Genomic DNA, 19,997 nt, shown 5'->3' with positions numbered 1-19,997 from the left:
AAATTATTTATATTGAGAATACAGACAGGGTTTCACTATGTTACCCAGGCTGGTCTTGAACTCCTGAACTCAAGGAATCCTCCCACCTCAGTCTCCCAAAGTGAGCCACTGCACCCGGCCGGGGGATAGGAGATAGGTTCAGATTCTTTTTTTTTTTTTCTTTGTTAAAGCAGAGTCTCACTCTATCACCCAGGCTGGAGTGCAGTGGTGCAATCTTGGCTCACTGCAACCTCTGTCTCCTGGGTTCAAGCATTTCTCATGCCTCAGCCTCCCAGGTAGCTAGGACTACAGGCACATGCCACCATGCCTGGCTAATTTTTGTATTTTTAGTAGAGGCAGGGTTTCACCATGTTGGCCAGGCTGGTCTTGAACTCCTGACCTTAAGTGATCCACCTGCCTTGGCCTCCCAAAGTGCTGGGATTACCGGCGTGAGCCACCACACCTGGCCAATAGATTCTTTTTACTTCCTAACCTTATTTATCTCAACCTGGAATATGGAAAATGAAAGAGCTGACAGCAGTGGTATCATTTTCTCTACCCACCCAGGGGAGTCCCAACATGTGAAGATACAGCTCCAAATCCTTACCAGCCCCACACCACTGAGTTCTGTTCTTGGCTCTTAGCCTATGCTGTCATATGGCATTCTACTTCTTAGAGGGATTATATATCAGCTGGTATGAGATGTGTTTTGTGGAGCCAGGACAATAACTTTAGTATTAGACCACCCCTCTGCCACCCCAACTCCTCAGCTAGGTTATAAACTTCTTAAAGTTGGGAGTGTGGAACTTCTTAGATTTCTGGATGCCCACTAAGTATTTTGCTTGACATACTGTAGGTGCTCAATAAAAATAATGTGGGTGACATTAGTGGCTAATCCCAAGAAAAACCCAAACCACAGTGACAGGAATAGGGGCCTCAAATGACCAAAAAATGAGGGACCAGACTAAATGTTGATGAGCAAACTGAACTTTAATTTGCTTACCTGAAAGGCTTGCTCTTCATTATTGGCATAGGCCACAGCTATTTACACAGAATCATTGTACAAGATTTACAGCAAGATGCTACACTAGGGAACAGACTAGGGAATAAAGCTCTGAAATCAAAGTGTAAGCAGAAATCTGAAGGTATGTGTACAAGGAAGGATAAGGGCCAAATCATGAGCGAGGCTGGTGAGGTAGACATGAGGGAGGAAGAGGAAACATCCAACCACTTGTGGTGCAGAGATATGAGGGAAGAGTCCACTGGCACATAGTATTAAAAATTATGTTTGGAGTTTCAAGGAGGAAAAATCTGCCATAAGCCACCTCTGTGAGAAAAAAGAAGGCAGTTAGAACCTTACAGACCAAACCTTATACCTCCCCTACCAAAAAGTAATTCTGCTGATTAAATCCCTGGATAGAAGAATGAGAAGGTTAAAAAAAGAAAGACAGAGAGAGATGCATAGACACAGAACCTTAAATAGACTTAACAGACAGAAAGTAAATACATTCAAGAGAGACACAGACAAAGACAGAGGAAAAGAACAGAAGCTCAGGCACATCTAGAAATTAGAGACATCCTATTAACTTCACGAGTCACCTTTCCTTACCTCATCTTCCCCAAAGCTCTTCCTCCACCCCTAAATCTCTGAATTTCTAACTTTAACCAAAGAGTAGAATTCGAATGAGGCTGGTACATGGGGAACGATCTAAGATTCCATCTCACCAATTCAGGTCCCCTCCTTATCCTGTACCAGAAGGTCAGGGCTTGAGTCGTAGCCAGGGATAGATTAGGGTGAGAATAGACAGGATGGAGGACACAAGGCCACAAAGCCCCACAATCCCAGGGCCACAGCGCCAGAGGCCTAGTTTGTCCAGTGGAATGAAGAGATCACAGGCATTTCTGACCACATCTAGCAGAAGTGGGGGATGACCTCTAAGGACTCGAGCCAGGAGCAGGACTTGCAGCCGAAGTTTCAGAGCCAGCTGGGGCAGACCTCCTCCTGGAGTCCCTGGTCCCCCAAGTCCCCCAGTTTCACTTCCTCCGGGGACTCCTCCTCCAGAACCTTTCAGTCGCCGGCTACAAGCTGAAGACTCTTGCTCCATCAGTAGGCGAATCTCATAAGCATCACGGCTCAAATTCATGATGAGGGAAAACAAATAGTACCTGATACACAGAGCAAAAGGGTCAGTAAGGGCATGGATACCTACTTAACATATCCAACATCACATTTTCACATTTTCTTTTCCTGTAGCACAAAGAGATTACACATTAGATCATCAGAAGTAAAGTGAATGCTATTACCCCTATCAGAAATGTCCTCCCTTGAGGACACTATGCTAAGCAAAATAAGCCAGACACAGAAAGACAAATACTGCATAATCTCACTTACAGGTGGAAGCTAAAATAAGGCCGGGCGTGGTGGCTCATGCCTATAATCTCAGCACTTTGGGAGGCCAATGCAGGTGGATTACCTGAGGTCGGGAGTTTGAGACCAGCCTGGTCAACATGGCAAAACCCGGTCCCTAATAAAAATACAAAAATTGGCCAGGTGTGGTGGCCAGCGCCTGTAATCCCAGTTACTCGGGAGGCTGAGGCATGAGAATTGCTTGAACCCAGGAAGCAGAGGTTACAGTGAGCCAAGATCTCACCACTGCACTTCAGCCTGGGCAACAAAGAAAGATTCTGTATCGAAAAAAAAAGGGCTAACTCATAGAGGCACAGAATAGAATGGGGGCTGCCAGGGGTTGGGGAGTGGGGGAAATGGGAAGATATTGGTCAAAGTGTACAAGTTTCAGTTATGCAAGATGAATAAGTTCTGGAGATCTAATGTACAACATTGTGACCATAGTTAACAATACTGTATTGTATACTTGAAATTTGCCAGGAGGGTAGATCTTAAGTGTTCTTACCATAAAAGAAAAAAGGTAATTATGTGAGGTGATGGATATGTTAATTAGCTTGACTGTGGTGATCACGTCATAACATACATGTACAAACATCGAGCTATAACTCCTTAAATATATATAATTTATATTTGTCAATTATGTCCCAATAAAAATGAAGAAACAAAGTCCTCCCACCATTCTATAACTAGTACATGTTTATATGCACCTTAAGATCCTGTTTTAAACTTCATGAGCATCATGAAATCTTCCAAGGTCAACCTCAAACTTCATTTTCCACTTGGCAACACACACACACACACACACACTCACACACACACACTCTCTCTCTACTTGACCTATAACAAGGCAAACTTGTTTTGAAAGAACAAATTTCAGTTGTTTCAGAGACTCAGACATATTAAAGGTGATCTAAATCCAATCCCTATTTCTTTAAAAAAAAAAAAAAAAAAAGTGGCCCAGAGGTTTAAGTAATTGCCAAATGTGTTAAATTATAAATTTCTTTAGTAAAAAAATCCATGTTTTTTATTTGCAATCCAATCTGACAATGGTGGTCTGTACTCAATAACTTCATCTACCTTCAAAGTATATCCTGAATCCAACCACATCTCTCTATCACACCCCACCGCCATACTCTAAGCCACTAACATCTCTTATCTGGACTTCTGCTTTAGTGTTTTAACTGGTCTCACTGTGGCCATTCTTGCCCCACCCCCAACAATCTATTTTCATATAGTAGCTAGCATAAACATAAATCACATCATTACTTCCCTTCTTAAAACGCTCCATGGTTGGCCAGGCGCGGTGGCTCATGCCTATAATTCCAGCACTTTGGGAGGCCGAGGCAGGCGGACCATGAGGTCAGGAGTTCCAGACCAGCCTGACCAACGTGGTGAAACCCTGTCTCTACCAAAAATACAAACATTAGCCGGGCATGGTGGCACGTGCCTGTAATCCCAGCTACTCAGGAGGCTGAGGCAGGAGAATTGCTTGAACGTGGGAGGTGGAGGTTGCAGTGAGCTGAGATTGCACCATTGCACTCCAGCCTGGGCAACAGAACAAGACTCCATCTCAAAAAAAAAAAAGAAAAACAAATAAACAAACAAACAAGAAAACACAGCTCGTCATGGTTTTCTTCCTATCACATTCATAATAAAATATAAATACCTTAGAGAGGCTTACAGGACTCAGCATCTGGTCCCTACCCCTCTAACTTTACCTTGTATCATTCTTTCCCTCAATCATTATGCTCTAACCATGTTGGTTTCTTTATACATTTTAATTTCATCATGCTTGTTCTTGCCTTAGGACCTTTGCACTACCTATTCCCTCTACCTGGAATATTCTCCCTCCAAAATCCTCACATAGCTAGTTCTTTCTTGCTTTTCAGGTATGAGCTTAAATATCACCTCTTCGGAGAGGCCTTCCCTTATCCCTAAATCTAAAGCACTGAATTAGTTACTCTCTACTCCATAACCCTGTTTTAATTTCCTGCATAACACTTGCCAGTATGATATTTTAATTTATTGTTTATTTATGTTTATCTCATCCCATTACAAGGTAAGTTCCAGAGGAGCAGAGGCCTTGTTTGTCTTTAACCACTGTACCCCTGTATGTAGACTGATGCCTACGGTAAGAGCTCAGTAAGTATCTGTTGGATGAAATGAATAAATATAACATATAGACTCCTTTAGGGAGTTGCTTTTCCATACTGCTCCAGCCATGCCTCTGCTCCCACCCCTCATACATCATAAGCCATGTTATAGTTGTAAATCACTGAGAAAGATGAAGGGAAAAGCAAGGTTAATATAACGAAAAAGTACAATCATAGGAAAACAAAAAACAAATACAGATAGTATGTTAGGGAATTTTACTCCCACATCGTATTTCTCTCTACCTTCATTGTCAGCTACCTCCTTTGTCCAAGCCAAGGTCATCTCTTGCTCATATTAGGGCATCTCCTCCTCTCTTGTCCCACTGCAATCCATTTTCTTTTCTTTCTTTTTTTTTTTTTTTTTTTTGAGATGGAGTCTTGCTTTTGTCACCTAGGCTGGAGTGCAATAGCACGATCACAGCTCACTGCAACCTCTGCCTCCCGGGTTCAAGCAAGTCTCCTGCATCAGCCTCCCGAGTAGCTGGGATTACAGCTGCCCGCCGCCACATCTGGGTAATTTTTGTAATTTTAGTACAGACGGGGTTTTGCCATGTTGGCCAGGCTGGTCTTGAACTCCTGACCTCGTGATCCCCCAACCTCGGCTTCCCAAAGTGCTGGGATTACAGGTGTGAGCCACTGCGCCTGGCCTGCAATCCATTTTCAACATCTCAGAAAGAGATGTCCTTTAAACACAATTTGAATCTTGTCATTTCCCTGCTCAGAATCCTTCAATAATGTTCCATTGTGGGATAAAATAAAACAAGCATTAACTAAAAGGCCCTGTATGAAAGGTCTGGTGCCTGTCTACCTCTCAAATTTGAACTGATGGACTCAATACTGTCAGTCACACTGGCTTTCTATTTCTCTAATTTCCTGAAGTCTTAGTTCAAAGCCTTACTTAGAATGTGCTATTTTCTCTGTTTGGAAATGTCTTTTCTGCTACTGTTGGCTTTGTCTAACTCCTCCTACTCAGACATCAGGTCTGAACTAAAATATTGCTTTCTCAAAGAGTTTTTTCCCGATTTTTCAATCTAAATTAGCTCCCCTTGTGATATTCTTTCATAATACCGCATATTTTCCCACAAATATATATGAGAAGTTATTCATTGTAGTATCTAACTCCCCCACTAAACTGGAAGTTTCATGGGAGCAGGCACATAGGCACATTACCTGTTTAGCTCTTTGCTTTATCCCCTGCCCCACAGTAAGCATCTAATAAATATTTTTGGAATGAATGAGTAAGCAGGTAGTGAAGGGGAATAACCTGTGGTATAGAAGCACAATTAAAGTGATATAATATCTTACCTTGCACAATATTAGTCATTCATTATGGAAGATCATCTGTCTTCCATCTCCCCCCATTTGATATTCTCCAATAGTTTAAGATCTAACTGAAGACTGGAAGCCAAGTGACTGATCAAGACTTAAGTGGAAAGATCCTAAGAGATCTTTCCCTCATATAAGACAAGCTATGCAATATACAGACTAAAAAAAAAAAAAAAAAAAATCTTGAAGGAGAAAAGGATATCAAACCTGAATGAACGCTGGGCCCACTTCTCCTGATCCACACGGGGAGCCAGTCCAGACTTTCCAGCCCACAGGACATTGTCACAGGCAAAGTACAAGGCTCGATTGAGGTGACTAACAGTGATGCAGAATCTCAGGACAACATCTGATAGGTGAACAGCTCTTTTGGCTGACTCAAGGGCATCTGCTGAGTTACCCAGGCGTAGAACTTGTGGAGATTAGAAAGGGAAAGCAAGGATTTGTAAGCAGAGAGGCAGATAGCAAGAAACAGAAACAGAGAAAGCAAGAAGGCAAAAGTTGAGCAATAATAATAACAATTTTTTTGAAGCGCAGAAACAGGCTGGACGCGGTGGCTCAAGCCTGTAATTTCAGCACTTTGGGAGGCCGAGGTGGCTGCATCACCTGAGGTCAGGAGTTTGAGACCAGCCTGGCCAACATGGTGAAACCCCATTTCCACTAAAAATACAAAAATTAGCCCGGCATGGTGGTGGGCACCTGTAGTCCCAGCTGCTCAGGAGGCTGAGACAGGAGAATTGCCTGAACCTGGAGGCAGACGTTGCAGTGAGCCGAGATTGGGCCACTGCACTCCAACCTGGACGAGAGACTCTGTCTCAAAAAAAATAAAAGATAAAGAGCAGAAACACTTCATTTTTCAATTTCAAATTTAATTTTTGTGCCAGTTTAGTTTTCTCAAACTTGCCCCATTCTCTCCAGTCCTCCTAATTACTTCCGTACCCCTGCTCTCTTATCTCAACTTGACGCATGCAGAGGGTAAGTGCAGAGCCAAATGAGAAAGAACAGGCAGAGAGGGTACAGGAAGGAGGGACCAAGGAAGGAGAGCTGGGGATGGAGGAAGGGTTGGGGGATAAAAGGAAAGACAGAGTTACTTACGCTTTCTTCCAAGGCTCAGGTGGCCCTCCAGCTGTCGAATCTGTTTCTGTAACTCAGGACTGGCTCCATGCCTTTGCAGCGCATGGCCAAGAAGAGAGCAAGCATACTGGGCGGCCCTAGAGGAGAGGGCAGGCAAGGTAAGGTGGAGACCTCCCTTACCTTCCGCTCAAAATTATCCTCCAAAAGGCACAGACTTCCCCCTTTCCCAGTTTGAGACCACTCCCCTTCCTCCTCCATGCCCATATCTCACCATTTCTCCAGGTCAGAGGAAGGAAAAGGCATAAGGAGAAAAAAGAGTCTAGAAAGGGGTGGGGAGCACTATTGAATGCTGAGCAAGTAAGAGATTTGACAATGATGAGGCCTGAAGGGGCCAGTGCAGGCCGCAGGGGTCCATCACAAGCACATCAGCGTGAGCATGTATGTGATCGATGAGGGGAGGCAGACAGTTGGAGGGCATTTTATTCCTCAGAATAGGTGAACTAAGAGATTTCAAGGCCCTCTAGCTGAATGGAGACCAAACGCCAGGACGGACGCAGAGGAGTTCCCGAATGACAGCACGGTGTGGGGACATGGAAACTGGGAGTGCCTCCTCAGCTCTGGGGGCAGAGTCCAGGGCTATCCACCGTGGGGTGAATGCTCCTCATTCCATCACCGCTCAGTGAGAACACTGTCGGTCTTATGTGGACACAGCAACCCTGAGTGGCCTCCCCGCTGACCCACTCATGCCTCAGTTTCCCCATCTCTTCCGCGAGCGGAAAGGAATCATCTCCTCAACAGCGGCTCAAATCTGCACCTCACGGTCCGTTCGGGCCCCCGTAGCCAGAGTTGACCCTTCTTGACCCCCCTATAGCCTGAACTGACTTCGCCTCACTAGAGTCTTCCTCTGCCCATCCCTCCCCCGCCCCACCCCCATTCCTATTCGGGCCGCACCTACATAGCCGCTCCCGGGCTTGGCTCTGAGCACTGAAGCGGACCCAGGCGTCCATGACAGCGGTAGCCCAGGCTCCGCGGCCCCGCTCCCGCCCCACTTCCCGCCCCTAGTCACGCCTCCTGCGCGACCCAACGGTGCCTCGCGAGGGACAAACAATATCAGAAAAGAAAGCGAGTGGAGCTGGCCCTCCAAGCGGAATTTCAGGACGCGAAACGCGTGTCTTTTGAGCCTACATCTGCGTATTATTGTGTGTGTCTCTGTCCGAGGGTCTCCTTATCAGACGATCACCACTCCCTAGCACGCCTCCAGCGGCACATTCTTCTTTAAATATTCAGGACCAAGGGCGGGGCCTGCAGGGGTCGGGGCGGGGCAAGAAAGCGCCGCAGTGAACTCCACGCCTTGGAGGCCGGAATAGGTGTGCGCCCGGCAGAACATCCCAAATACACATGCACTCAGGCTCCGACTGAATCCAGGGCTGTAAGGGCTAAAGAGGTCTAGGGCAGTAGAGACCCGAAGCCCAGGTTGGTCTTTCCAAGGAAAAAGGAGCGTGACTGATACCAGATCTTCGTTCCCTGCAGAACCTTGACAGTTGGACAAGTGACCTCCTCCAGAACAGACGGAGAGTCTCCAGAAGCAGAGGCTTTAGTGAACGAAATTCGCAATAATCAGCTCCAGATCCTGAAAAGGTGGGCGAAGAATCAGTGGCCAAAGCTAAGCGCTTCATACCCACACTGCCTCCTCCTCAGTTTCTCTCCAGGCCACCATGTCTGCAGGCAACGGCACCCCTTGGGGGTCAGCAGCGGGGGAGGAGGCCTGGGCTGCATCGGGAGTGGCGGTGGAGGGCTCAGAGCTGCCCACCTTCTCGGCAGCAGCCAAGGTCCGAGTGGGAGTGACCATTGTGCTGTTTGTTTCTTCGGCTGCAGGGAACCTGGCCGTCCTGTGGTCAGTGACACGGCCGCAACCCAGCCAGCTCCGCCCCTCTCCGGTCAGGACACTCTTCGCCCATTTAGCAGCTGCCGACTTACTAGTCACTTTTGTGGTTATGCCCCTAGATGCCACCTGGAATATCACTGTTCAATGGCTGGCCGGGGACATCGCATGTCGGACACTCATGTTCCTGAAACTAATGGCCATGTATTCTGCAGCTTTCCTGCCTGTGGTCATTGGACTGGACCGCCAGGCAGCAGTACTCAACCCGCTTGGATCCCGTTCAGGTGTAAGGAAACTTCTGGGGGCAGCCTGGGGACTTAGTTTCCTGCTTGCCTTGCCCCAGGTGAGTGACCTAGGACTCAGGACCGGGCAGGACAGGGATTGGGTCTCTAGCATGAGTTAAAGGGTGCGCTCGGGGGCCATTAGCCATTAATTCTCGGGGAGTAAGCCCCTGCCTTCTTTTTTTTTTTTTTTTTTTTTGCCGGCTCACTGCAACCTCCGCCTCCCCGGTTCAAGCAAGTCTTCTGCCTCAGCCTCCCGAGAAGCTACAGGCGCCCGCTACCACGCCCGGCTAATTTTTGTATTTTTAGTAGAGGCGAGGTTTCACCATGTTGGCCAGGTGATCTCCATCTCCTGACCTCGTGATCCGCCCGCCTCAGCCTCCCAAAGTGCTGAGATTACAGGCGTGAGGCACCCTGCCCGGCTACCTCTGCTCTCTTCTGTAAGATTATTTGCATGTTAATTTACATCTGTTAAGAGCCTGCCTTTTATAAGCAGTATCCTCTATTTGTGCCTCTTCCATTAGATCTGTTTTACTACACTTGGCTTCTGCATCTTTGCATCCTCCCAATCTCACCTCCTTCAGATTGGGGCAGGGAAGAAAAACAGAAAAACATACATGGGGGTCTATGAAGAGAGTGAAGTCAGTGGTTTGGGTAAAACTTTGTGGTACACTCATTTATCCATTCAAAAGTAATATGCATCTCCAGGGCCACTCAAATTTTGCTAAGGATAGGGCAGCAAAATTCTGCCTTCAGGAAATGTATTGACTAGCGCAGGAAACAAAGAAATTAGGCACTTACAATATAGTGTATTCAAAAGTGTTATGCTAAAGGAGCTAAAGAAGACAATGGGGGTGGGGAGCAGAGAGGGGTGTCTGACACAGCTGTGCAGTCAGGAACAGCTTTCCAGATGTTAACGTTTGATTCTTCACAGATAGGTGTTAGACCAATTAAAATAGGAGAAATGCTAGGGAAGATGGAGGATAGAGGATCTCAATGCCAATGCTGCTAAAGCTGAGGACTAGTTAATGGTGAGTAATGAGCTGAGAGGGGAAGAGCCAGCCAGATCACAAATAATAAAATTGTACTTTATCCTGAGTGCAGTGGAGAGACACTAAAGAGAGTGACATAACCAAATTTGTGTTTTTTACTGATTTTATTGTCGAATGAGCGTTAAAATTGGAAAGAGGCGAGCATCTGAACCTGAGTACTAGGTTAATCAAATCTCAAAGCAAATCCAATACTGAAAAGGAACTAGAAATCTAGGTGGGGAAAAAAGCTAAATACAAAGCAATTCCTTCAAGGCAAACACCACTATCACTATCATGGGGTTGGGGGGCAGGATAGAGCAGCATCTCCGAGACTGTAGGATTAGAATTATGTCTAGAAGGAGGCCAAGAAGGGTCTAGGATTTGTTTCTGGAATGATATTATACTGATTTAAGATTTGATCCTTACTTACATCCTCAATTATTAGAAATATAACTACTAGAAGTTAGTCTGACTATACTCCTAAGAACAAAGAAAGGCCTGGTGGCTCAAGCCTGTAATCCCAGCATTTTGGAAGGCCAAGGCGGGTGGATCACTTAAGGTCAGGAGTTCAAGACCAACCTGGCCAACATGATGAAACCCCATCTTTACTAAAAATACAAAAATTAGCCCGGTGTAGTGGTGAGCACCTGTAATCTCAACTATTCAGGAGGCTGAGGCACGAGAATTTCTTGAACCTGGGAGGTGGAGGCTGCAGTGAGCCAAGACTGCACTGCACTCTGGCGTGGGCGACAGAGCCAGACTCTGTCGGGGGGGATAAAAAGAGAAAAATAATACTTCTAATATGTTGCAAACAAGACCTTTACCAATCCAAGTGTTAAAAAGAAGCCTGTTGCTACAGTGCCATTTACAATTAGGTTTGTTTACATAAAGCAAATTTTACATGTGGACTGGGAATTAGAAGACTTTTTGTTTCAGTTTGCCTGTTTTACTCTGTTTTTTTTCTGAGTCTCGGGCTCTACTGCTAACTAGCTATATGATTTTGGCTAAGGCACTTGAAATCCATGGGCCACAAGATGATGCAATGGGAAATGAATTTCATCCTTTCTTATAGCCTGACAATCTGACAATATTTGCAATCTCTATTTGTTTCAATGGCAAACTGATTGTGACACGCATGATACTTGTGCAAAAGGTGAAATTTTTTGGTTCCAAATTAGTATCCTTGTGGGTAAATTCTGCCTTGCCCATATGCTGTAATTGTAGTTAAAATATTAGTGTTAATAAAATAAAAAATTTAATGTCACGTTAGTGTGGTAAGGGCTTAGGAGTCCTTAGGGGTACTATTGGGGTGGTTAGAAATTACTTATTTTTGTAGGCTTTGACTTTTTTTTTTTTTTTTGGAGTCTCGCTCTGTCACCCAGGCTGGAGTACAATGGTACAATCTCAGCTCACTGCAAGCTCCGCCTCGTGGGTTCAAGCCATTCTCCTGCCTCAGCCTCCTGGAGTTCCCCAGTAGCTAGGACGACAGGCACCTGCCACCACGCCCGGCTAATTTTTTGTATCTTTAGTACAGACAGGGTTTCACCGTATTAGCCAGGATGGTCTCGATCTCCTGACCTCGTGATCAGCCCGCCTCAGCCTCCCAAAGTGCTGGGATTACAGGCATGAGCCACCGCGCCCAGCCAGCTTTGACTATTTTTATACTCCTCACGATTCTCACGTACTTCTTAGGCATAGCACAAAAACAAAAACAAATTATAAATATATGAATGCAAGAGATGGGAAGAGGAAAGAACATTTTCCAACTAGCTCAGAGTAGCCTGATTGTAACTCCAAACAGTTCTCAAAATTCTGTCTTATGCTGAAACTATTCATCTTTCCTAAATGTCCCTCATGTCTGCTAAAATCACTGTCCCAAATGCCTTGTATCTAGGAATCTGATACCTACTGAGCTTACTTTTTATCAAATTAATAGTGACAATCTGCATTACTGGAACCCAGGCACTTTAACCTTGTAGTTCTAAACGGAAATAGTTTTTACTGATTCAGTTGGAAAACCCAGCAATTTAACAAAAAGGGGGAGGGGCAGCCCAACAGCATTTGGAAAATGTTAAATTTTATTATTTAACATTCTTTACCATTATAGTTACTGCACATAAGACTATAACTACTAAAGGTCACTTCAGAGTCACTGCAAAATGGCCTGGAATTTTGGCAGCACCTATTTTACACAGTTTTTCTTTTTCCACAAAATAACAGACATACCAGGAAAATCATTTCAGCTAAAAATATGAGTGAGGTGGTAGAAATATCATCCCTTATAAAGCGCAGTGTTAGAATAGTACTTGAGAAGGTGGGATTGTTTTAAGTTCCAAGATTTAACAAACTCACTGCTCAGCATCATATTCAAGCCTAAAAGGAAGGCAGGATTTTCAAGACATATTTCCAACCTCTTTAACATGGCACCATGGATGAACTGTTTTCAGCACTGTGCTGCTTCACTTGGAATTAAGGATGAATTGGGAGGAGACAGTATGACATAGGTGGGTAGGCTGGGTGGTGAGGGGAACCAGTTCTAATAGTCCTGAACTCCACTCCAGCTGTTCCTGTTCCATACCGTCCACCGAGCTGGCCCAGTCCCTTTCACTCAGTGTGTCACCAAAGGCAGCTTCAAGGCTCGATGGCAAGAGACCACCTATAACCTCTTCACCTTCCGCTGCCTCTTTCTGCTGCCACTGACTGCCATGGCCATCTGCTATAGCCACATTGTCCTCAGTGTGTCCAGCCCTCAGACAAGGAAGGGGAGCCATGGTGAGACTCCAATTCCCAGGCCTTAATCCTTAACCCTAGACCTGTTGCCTCTAGCATCATTTATCCACCTACCTAATAGCTATCTACCAGTCACTCAACTGTGGTGAGATCCTAACCATATGTCTAGCACCTGATGCTAATTTTGTTGAATCCTTTCAATTATAAACAGCTGAGTTAGCTGGACAAGGACTAGGGAGGCAATCAGTATTATTTATTCTTGAACACCATCAAGTCTTAAAGTAGACTGGGTGGCTTCACATTTCTATGATAATCCCTGGGGGTAAGAGATCATATAGTCCTAGGATGGGAAGGGGAAAAGGGTTTGCAGCATTCTCCTCCTTGTAGGAGGCAAGCTCTGTGTCACTAGCTATGCCCCTCCATCAGTTCACCCTACACTCAGTTCAGAAGCTTAGACTCTGAATTACAGTATATTTTCTAAATTCCTAGCCCCTGCTGGTGAATTTGCCCTCTGCCGCTCCTTTGACAATTGTCCCCGTGTTCGTCTCCGGGCCCTGAGACCGGCCCTGCTTATCTTGCTGACCTTCATCCTCTGCTGGACACCTTATTACCTACTGGGTCTGTGGTACTGGTTCTCCCCCACCATGCTAACTGAAGTCCCTCCCAGCCTGAGCCACATCCTTTTCCTTTTTGGCCTCCTCAATGCTCCTTTGGATCCTCTCCTCTATGGGGCCTTCACCCTTGGCTGCCAAAGAGGGCACCAAGAACTTAGTATAGACTCTTCTAACGAAGGGTCTGGGAGAATGCTCCAACAGGAGATTCATGCCCTTAGACAGCAGGAAGTACAAAAAACTGTGACATCAAGAAGTGCAGGAGAAACAAAAGACATTTCTATAACATCTATCTGATCCTAACAGAGTATATAGGAACAAAATAATAAGTCTTTAATACCATAAGATCTTAACATCTCACTTCTACTCCTGCTCTCCTAGTTCCCCCAAAAAAGAAATACTGACCAGTGTCTACTTTAAACCCTACCTGAAACTTGAGACTGTATCTAGTATAGAAATTCACATAACCAACCCAGGCAACACAGCAAGACCCCATCTCTACAAAAATATTAAAAATTTAGCCGGGCATGCTGGCATGTGCCTGTAATCCCAACTACTAGGGAGGGTGAGGCAGAAGGATGGCTTGAGCCCAGGAGTTTGAAGCTGCAGTGAGCTATGATCACGCAGCTGCACTCCAGCCTGGGGAACACAGCAAGACTCTATCTCAAAAAAAAAAGAAATAGAGTTCAGTCCCTAGAATTATCTTCACAATGATCCATACAGCCTTACTATGCTTTAGAACTTTCAATTTTATGATAGGAAAGTAATATTAAATGTAGAAAACAAAAATGGAACATTTATTCGCAACTCAAATAGTATGCATATAGGGTAAGAGATTAAATATAAACACAGCAAGTTCCACCCCAGTCCTATTTGTCCAAGGCTGCATGGTCAAATGGAATCTTGAAGAGAACACCTGGACAACAGAGGACCTGTCAGCGACGTCTCCGGTCTGGACTTCTGCTGCGTCTTCGGCCTCCTCTAGGGAAAAAGAAGCAGGGAGAAGAGTCCATCAGAGGGACATAATACTGCCTCCTCATTCTGTTTTGTTCATATTCCCTTCACCCAGTGTTTGCCCTCTTCATTTTACCTCCTCTTGCCTTTTGGTGGACCCCGAACAAAACACCAGTCAACGCTGATGGGCTGTCCCATCAAATCCTGGCCATTGAGTCCCTCCATAGCAGCCTGGGCCTCCTTGTATGTTTCATACTCAACTAGAGTATACCCCTGGGGAAAGTAAAAAGACAGATATGAAAACCCTCCTATTTCCCCAAGCATCACTGAGTACCTTTTTCCTCAAATCTAAACTCAGAAAAATCTATAAAATTTAAGCAATGAATGTACATCATATATCTCTGTATATATACAACATGTCTGTCTCTTTGGCGTGTCTGACAAAACATATCCATGTTTTAAATGTCATTTTATTTAATAAAATGACATCCAATGTCATTTTATTTTAACTTTGCTCTTGGCCAACCACAGCAAACACAGAACTACCAATGCTGTCTAAGGGTTATGAAAGAAAGGAGGCAATAAAGTGTCACTTAGAATACCTTCAGATATCCTGTTCGCCTGTCGAGGTTGAGGTGAATGTTTTTAATTTCCCCATATTCTGCGAATTTGTCGTGTATGTCTTCTTCAGTGGCTTCCTCATGGACTCCAGTGACAAAAAGAATCCAGCCTTCAACAGCTGTTGGGGGACGGGGGGAAGTTGTATGAGTACATGAGAGAAACGCTTCAAGCAGGCTCACGGGAGTAGAGTGAGTGTGGACTCAGATTGTTTAAGCTATCTCTGAACCCACTCCTACTGCTTAACTATTTTATCGCTTTCTAACTACTACCACAGGCACGGATACCTCACAGGTTCCATTATTACTCACAGCGTTGTGGTCCGGGTTCATCGCCATCCTGCTCCACGCTGTCATAATCCTCACGCATCCGCGCTCGGGACCCCTCTTCTATAAGGGACACACACGAGATCACCGAAAACTCTCCCTTTCTCCCATTGTTCCTATGAGTTGGGTGGGGACTCCAAAACCCGGGGCTCCTGCCCTACTAGGCCACTCTACCCCATTCTCCCCACACTCACCGGAGCCAAAGCCGCGACCCTTCCGTTTCTTCGCTTTTTCTTTCAGTTTGTGAATGCTCTCTGGAGCCCCAGAAGATAAAAGAGTAAGTAACCATGACAGTCATTTGTAATGATCGTTTCTTTCCCAAGACACTGTCTGCAAGCCGACCCAAACCGCCTCCAGTCTCAGTGCCTTCCCGGTCACGCCCTCCCTTCTCCCAAAGGGGGCGGAATCTCTAATCCATCCAAGACCCGGTTCCCCGATTCCCATCCTCACGACCCGGGAGAAAAGAGAGTAAATTTTCCTATTATAGCCTTCTCTCACACCTTCCCCGCTACGCCCGGCCGCCTCCACTGTCCTCACCGTCCCCATCCTCATCCATGGCGAAATCTTCGCCCCCGGCCTCGTGAAGATCTAGCACGTCCGCCATCTCGCCTTCGATCGAGATCTCGTCTGTGCCGCTCAGACACTAGGTACCTCGGGAAACTGTCGCAGAGGGGAAAGGTCGCCAGTCAAGCTGACCAATCAAAGGCTAACTCTAAATCCCTCCCTCTGCACGGTAAAAATACGCAAATTGGGGCGGGCCTAGTTCGGAAAGATGCCGGAAGTGTTTCTGTGGCCATCTTGAGCAGGTCGCGAGCTAAATGCTGCCATGTTGGGAGGTGCAGACTACAGGGGTCAGTGGATTCCTCTTAACCGCGGCAGCTGCTGAGAGATACTGTACTATTAACAGTGAGGCCCGGCGTAATTTCCTTATTAGAGGGCTTCTTTATGTCTCTTCATCCCAAACTGGGAAATGGTCACTGAAGACACCTTTTTCTATCAAAAATCCCAGGCCTGTACCCTGTTCCGAGGCAAGGTGATGTATGATAGGAACGTCTTTAAAAAATAGTTTGATCAGCAATACGGGCATAAAGAGCTGCTTCTGGAACGTACTGCAGCACCTAATTTCTCTTCAGGAAACTAACAGACCTGGTTGCAATATGATTGGTGAGACCGATATCAATTTTTGGTTTTTTTAAGATAAAACTCCCTGCCTGTAATCCCAGCTACTCGGGAGGCTGAGGCAGGAGAATCGCTTGAACCCGAGACGGAGGTTGATTATGTGGGCGTGGTGGAGTGCGCCTGTAATCCCAGCTACTCGGGAGGCTGAGGCCAGAGAATCACTTGAACCTGGGAGATGGAGGTTGCAGCGAGCCGAGATCTTGCCACTGCACTCCAGTCTGGGGGACAAGAGCGAGAATCCGTCTCAAAAAAAAAAAAAAAAGTGAAAAAGAGTAAAACGAAAAATTTCAAAGCGATTAGGAGACACTAATTTATTCTCCACGTAGGTAGTGTGATCATTTTAAAAATCAGTTGGTTACATATCTACTAAAAACCCTTTTTGTTGTTTTGAGACGGAGTCTCGCTCTATCACCCAGGCTGAGTGCAGTGGCGGTCTCAGCTCACTGCAACCTCCGCCTCCGGGGTTCGAGCGAATCTCCTGCCTCAGCCTCCTAAGTAGCTGGGACTACAGGCGCCCGCCCCCACACCCGGCTAATTTTTGTATTTTTAGTAGAGATGGGATTTCACCATGTTGGCCAGGCTGCTCTTGAACTCCTGACCTCAGGTGATCCACCAGCCTCTGCCTCCCAGAGTGTTGGGATTACAGGCATGAGCCACGGTGCCCGGCCTAAAAACCCTTTTTGTTAGAGGGGTCTGGCTATACTACCCAGGCTGGCCCGAAACTCCTGGGCACAAGGGATCCTCTGGCCTCCCAAGCAGCTGGGACTACAGGCGTGTAACCCTGCACCTGGTTCTTTCTTTGGCTTTTTGCTGCACTTAAAATAAAATTTTTAACTCACATAGCCTGCTCTGTGTTTTCAACCTGTTCTACCACCATTCTCCGTCACCCATGAAGCTCTCCTTGCACTTTCGCCCAATGGTGGTGTGCTCTTTCTCATCCCAGGGGTTTTGCAACTTGTTTGTTTGTTTTTGTTTTCAAGACGGGAGTCTCTGTCGCTCAGGCTGGAGTGCAGTGATGCGATCTTGGCTCACTGCAACCTCCGTCTCCCGGGTTCAAGTCTTCTCCTGCCTCAGCCTCCTGAGTAGCTGGGACTACAGGCGTGCGGCACCACACCTAGCTAATTTTTGTATTTTTAGTGGATATGGGGTTTCACCATGTTGGCCAGCCTGGTTTCTAACTCCTGACTTCTGATCATCCCCCCTTCTCAGCCTTCCAAAGTGCTTGGATTACAAGCATGAGCCACTGCTCCCCGCAGCTTTCTGTTCCTGGTGCTCTTCTCCTCTAGCTTTTCACATATTGGGTTCGAACTCATTTTTTTTTTTTTCTTTGAGATGGAGTCTCGCTCTGTCACCTAGGCTGGAGTGCAGTGGCGCGATCTCGGCCCACTGCAGCCTCCACTTCCTGGGTTCAAGTGATTCTCCTGCCTCAGCCTCCCAAGTAGCTGGGACTTCAGGCACGTGCCACCACGCCCAGCTTTTTAAAATTTTTTTAGTAGAGACGGGGTTTCACCATATTGGCCAGGCTGATCTTGAACTCTTTACCTTGTGATCCACCCACCTCGGCCTCCCAAAGTGCTGGGATTACAGGCGTGAGTCACCGCGCCCAGCCGAGTTCGACCTCATTCTTAAGGTCTCAATAGTACTGTCACCCAAAGGGATCTTCTGTACCCTCCTATCTTTCACTGTGTATTTCCTTCACAGAACTTAAATCAGAATCTTCTTTTTTTTTTTTTTTTTTTGAGACAGGGTCTCACTCTGTCAACCAGGCTGAGTGCAGCGGTGCAATTATGGCTCACAGCGGCCAATCTCCCAGGCCCAAGTGATTCTCCTGCCTCAGCCTCCTGAGCATCTGGGACTACAGGCACACGCCACTACATGCGGCTAATTTTTAAAAAATCTTTTGTAGAGACAGAGTCTTGCCATGTTACTTAGGCCAGTCAGAATTACCTTGTTTACTTTCTAACTTATTGTCTGTTTTTCCCATTAGAGTGTAATCCTTATGGCAGAGATAGTTATTTACAACTAAAATCCCTAAAGTTCAGCCCAATGTCTGGCTCATGGTAGACATCTGATAGATACTTATTGAATGAATGAATATTAGAATGGCAGGATATTCTGTCTGCCTGATGCTATGTGACTGGAAAATAAAGCTGGAAATACAGTTTAGGGTCTGCTATGCTAAGGATTTTGGAATTGATGCTATAAGCAAGAAATTTACCTACTTCAAATATTTGAGTATTCATGGTTTTTAATATTTGCAGATAGTCCCCATACTAGTTTTTGCTTATTTTTCCTTAGACTGACTTTAAACATAAATGTATACTGAAAGGAAAATCAATATTTTTCTACTACAAATTCAGATAAAAGCACAACTATTAAAAACTGTTTGCCCATCTATCATCTAAAATCATCTCAGGAACACATATAAAACTGGGAAATGGTAGGCCAGGCATGGTAGCTCACGCCTGTAATCCCAGCACTTTGGGAGGCCGAGGCGGGTGGATAGTTTGAGTTCAGGAGTTCAAGACCAGCCTGGGCAATATAGCAAGACCCATCTCTACAAAAAATTTAAAAAGAATTACTTGGGTGTGGTGGTGTGTGCCTATAGTCCTAGCTACTCTGGAGGTTGAGGTGGGAGGATTCCTTGAGCCTGGGAGGCGGGGTTGTAGTGAGCCAAAATCACACCACTGCATTCCAGCCTGCTCATTAGAGTGAGACTCTGTCTCAAAAAAAAATTTTTTTTTAACTCTGGGAAATGCTGCTAAAGGTAAAGATAGTTCAGTGATGGCTTAAGCAAGGGAGTATCACAGTCATAAGTATTTTATAAAGAAATATGACAGTAGTGTGGAGGATGTTAAGAATGGAGGTGAAGACCAGCTAGGAAGTTATTATAGTGATCCAGTCTGGAGATGAGAAAGGACCAAACCTAAACTAAGGCAGTAAATATGGACAAAACATATTAGGAGGTAGGCCAGGCACAGTGGCTCACACCTGTAATCCCAGCACTTTGGGAGGTCGAGGTGGGCGGATCACCTGAGGTCAGGTGTTCGAGACCAGCCTGGCCAACATGGTGAAACCCCATCTCTACTAAAAATTTAAAAATTCGCCAGGTGTGGTAGTGGGTGCCTGTAATCCCAGCTACTTGGGAGGCTCAGGCAGGAGAATCTCTTGAACTCGAGAGGCAGAGGATGCAGTGAGCTGATACTGCACCATTGTACTGGGCGACAAGAGCAACACTCCGTCTCAAAAACAACAACTTATTAGGAGGTAGACTCAACAGTAGTGACTGATTAGATTATGGTAGAGAAGAGTTGAGGGCAGATCTGAGGTGTGTGGCTTAGGTAACAGCATAGATAATAATTCTAATAATAGATCAGCCGGGCGTGGTGGCTCACACCTGTAATCCCAGCACTTTGGGAGGCCGAGGTAGTCGGATCACCTGAGGTCAG

At 45.7% G+C, this 19,997-nt stretch overlaps 3 protein-coding genes across 7 annotated transcripts; 1 reads left to right on the top strand and 2 right to left on the bottom strand.

Annotated features, from left to right (window-relative positions):
- Positions 1–950: 950 nt before the first annotated feature.
- PEX11B (peroxisomal biogenesis factor 11 beta) lies at positions 951–7,978 on the bottom strand. Of its 2 annotated transcripts, none has more exons than XM_005542092.4 (4): positions 7,888–7,978; positions 6,958–7,073; positions 6,073–6,274; positions 951–2,145 (listed from the first exon to the last, which is right to left on the bottom strand). In XM_005542092.4, exons 1-4 carry the CDS (start codon positions 7,941–7,943, stop codon positions 1,740–1,742), a joined length of 780 nt encoding a protein of 259 aa, XP_005542149.1. In that variant the 5' UTR covers positions 7,944–7,978; the 3' UTR covers positions 951–1,739. The 2 variants fall into 2 exon arrangements, with proteins under 2 accessions (XP_005542149.1, XP_005542151.1); XM_005542094.4 differs by having other exon boundaries at positions 7,892–7,978.
- A 294-nt stretch (positions 7,979–8,272) lies between these two features.
- Positions 8,273–15,036, top strand: GNRHR2 (gonadotropin releasing hormone receptor 2). 3 transcript variants are annotated; one of them, XM_073997677.1, is made up of 4 exons: positions 8,273–8,303; positions 8,467–8,574; positions 8,941–9,161; positions 12,692–15,036. In XM_073997677.1, exons 3-4 carry the CDS (start codon positions 9,000–9,002, stop codon positions 12,926–12,928), a joined length of 399 nt encoding a protein of 132 aa, XP_073853778.1. In that variant the 5' UTR covers positions 8,273–8,303; positions 8,467–8,574; positions 8,941–8,999; the 3' UTR covers positions 12,929–15,036. The 3 variants fall into 3 exon arrangements, with proteins under 3 accessions (XP_073853778.1, XP_073853763.1, XP_073853768.1); XM_073997662.1 differs by having other exon boundaries at positions 8,273–9,161; XM_073997667.1 differs by lacking the exon at positions 12,692–15,036 and adding an exon at positions 9,624–10,893 and having other exon boundaries at positions 8,273–9,161.
- RBM8A (RNA binding motif protein 8A) lies at positions 14,246–16,000 on the bottom strand. 2 transcript variants are annotated; one of them, XM_015451341.3, is made up of 6 exons: positions 15,907–16,000; positions 15,564–15,623; positions 15,355–15,432; positions 15,028–15,164; positions 14,562–14,698; positions 14,246–14,452 (listed from the first exon to the last, which is right to left on the bottom strand). In XM_015451341.3, the coding sequence occupies exons 1-6, from the start codon at positions 15,971–15,973 to the stop codon at positions 14,407–14,409; spliced, it is 525 nt and encodes a 174-aa protein (XP_015306827.1). In that variant the 5' UTR covers positions 15,974–16,000; the 3' UTR covers positions 14,246–14,406. The 2 variants fall into 2 exon arrangements, with proteins under 2 accessions (XP_015306827.1, XP_005542145.1); XM_005542088.4 differs by having other exon boundaries at positions 15,355–15,429.
- Between the last annotated feature and the right edge of the window lie 3,997 nt (positions 16,001–19,997).

The sequence above is a fragment of the Macaca fascicularis genome, chromosome 1 (assembly GCF_037993035.2).
Source record: "Macaca fascicularis isolate 582-1 chromosome 1, T2T-MFA8v1.1".
Lineage (NCBI taxonomy): Eukaryota > Metazoa > Chordata > Mammalia > Primates > Cercopithecidae > Macaca > Macaca fascicularis.
Note: the sequence above shows the minus strand (reverse complement) of the source record. Positions and strands in the feature narration are given on the sequence as shown.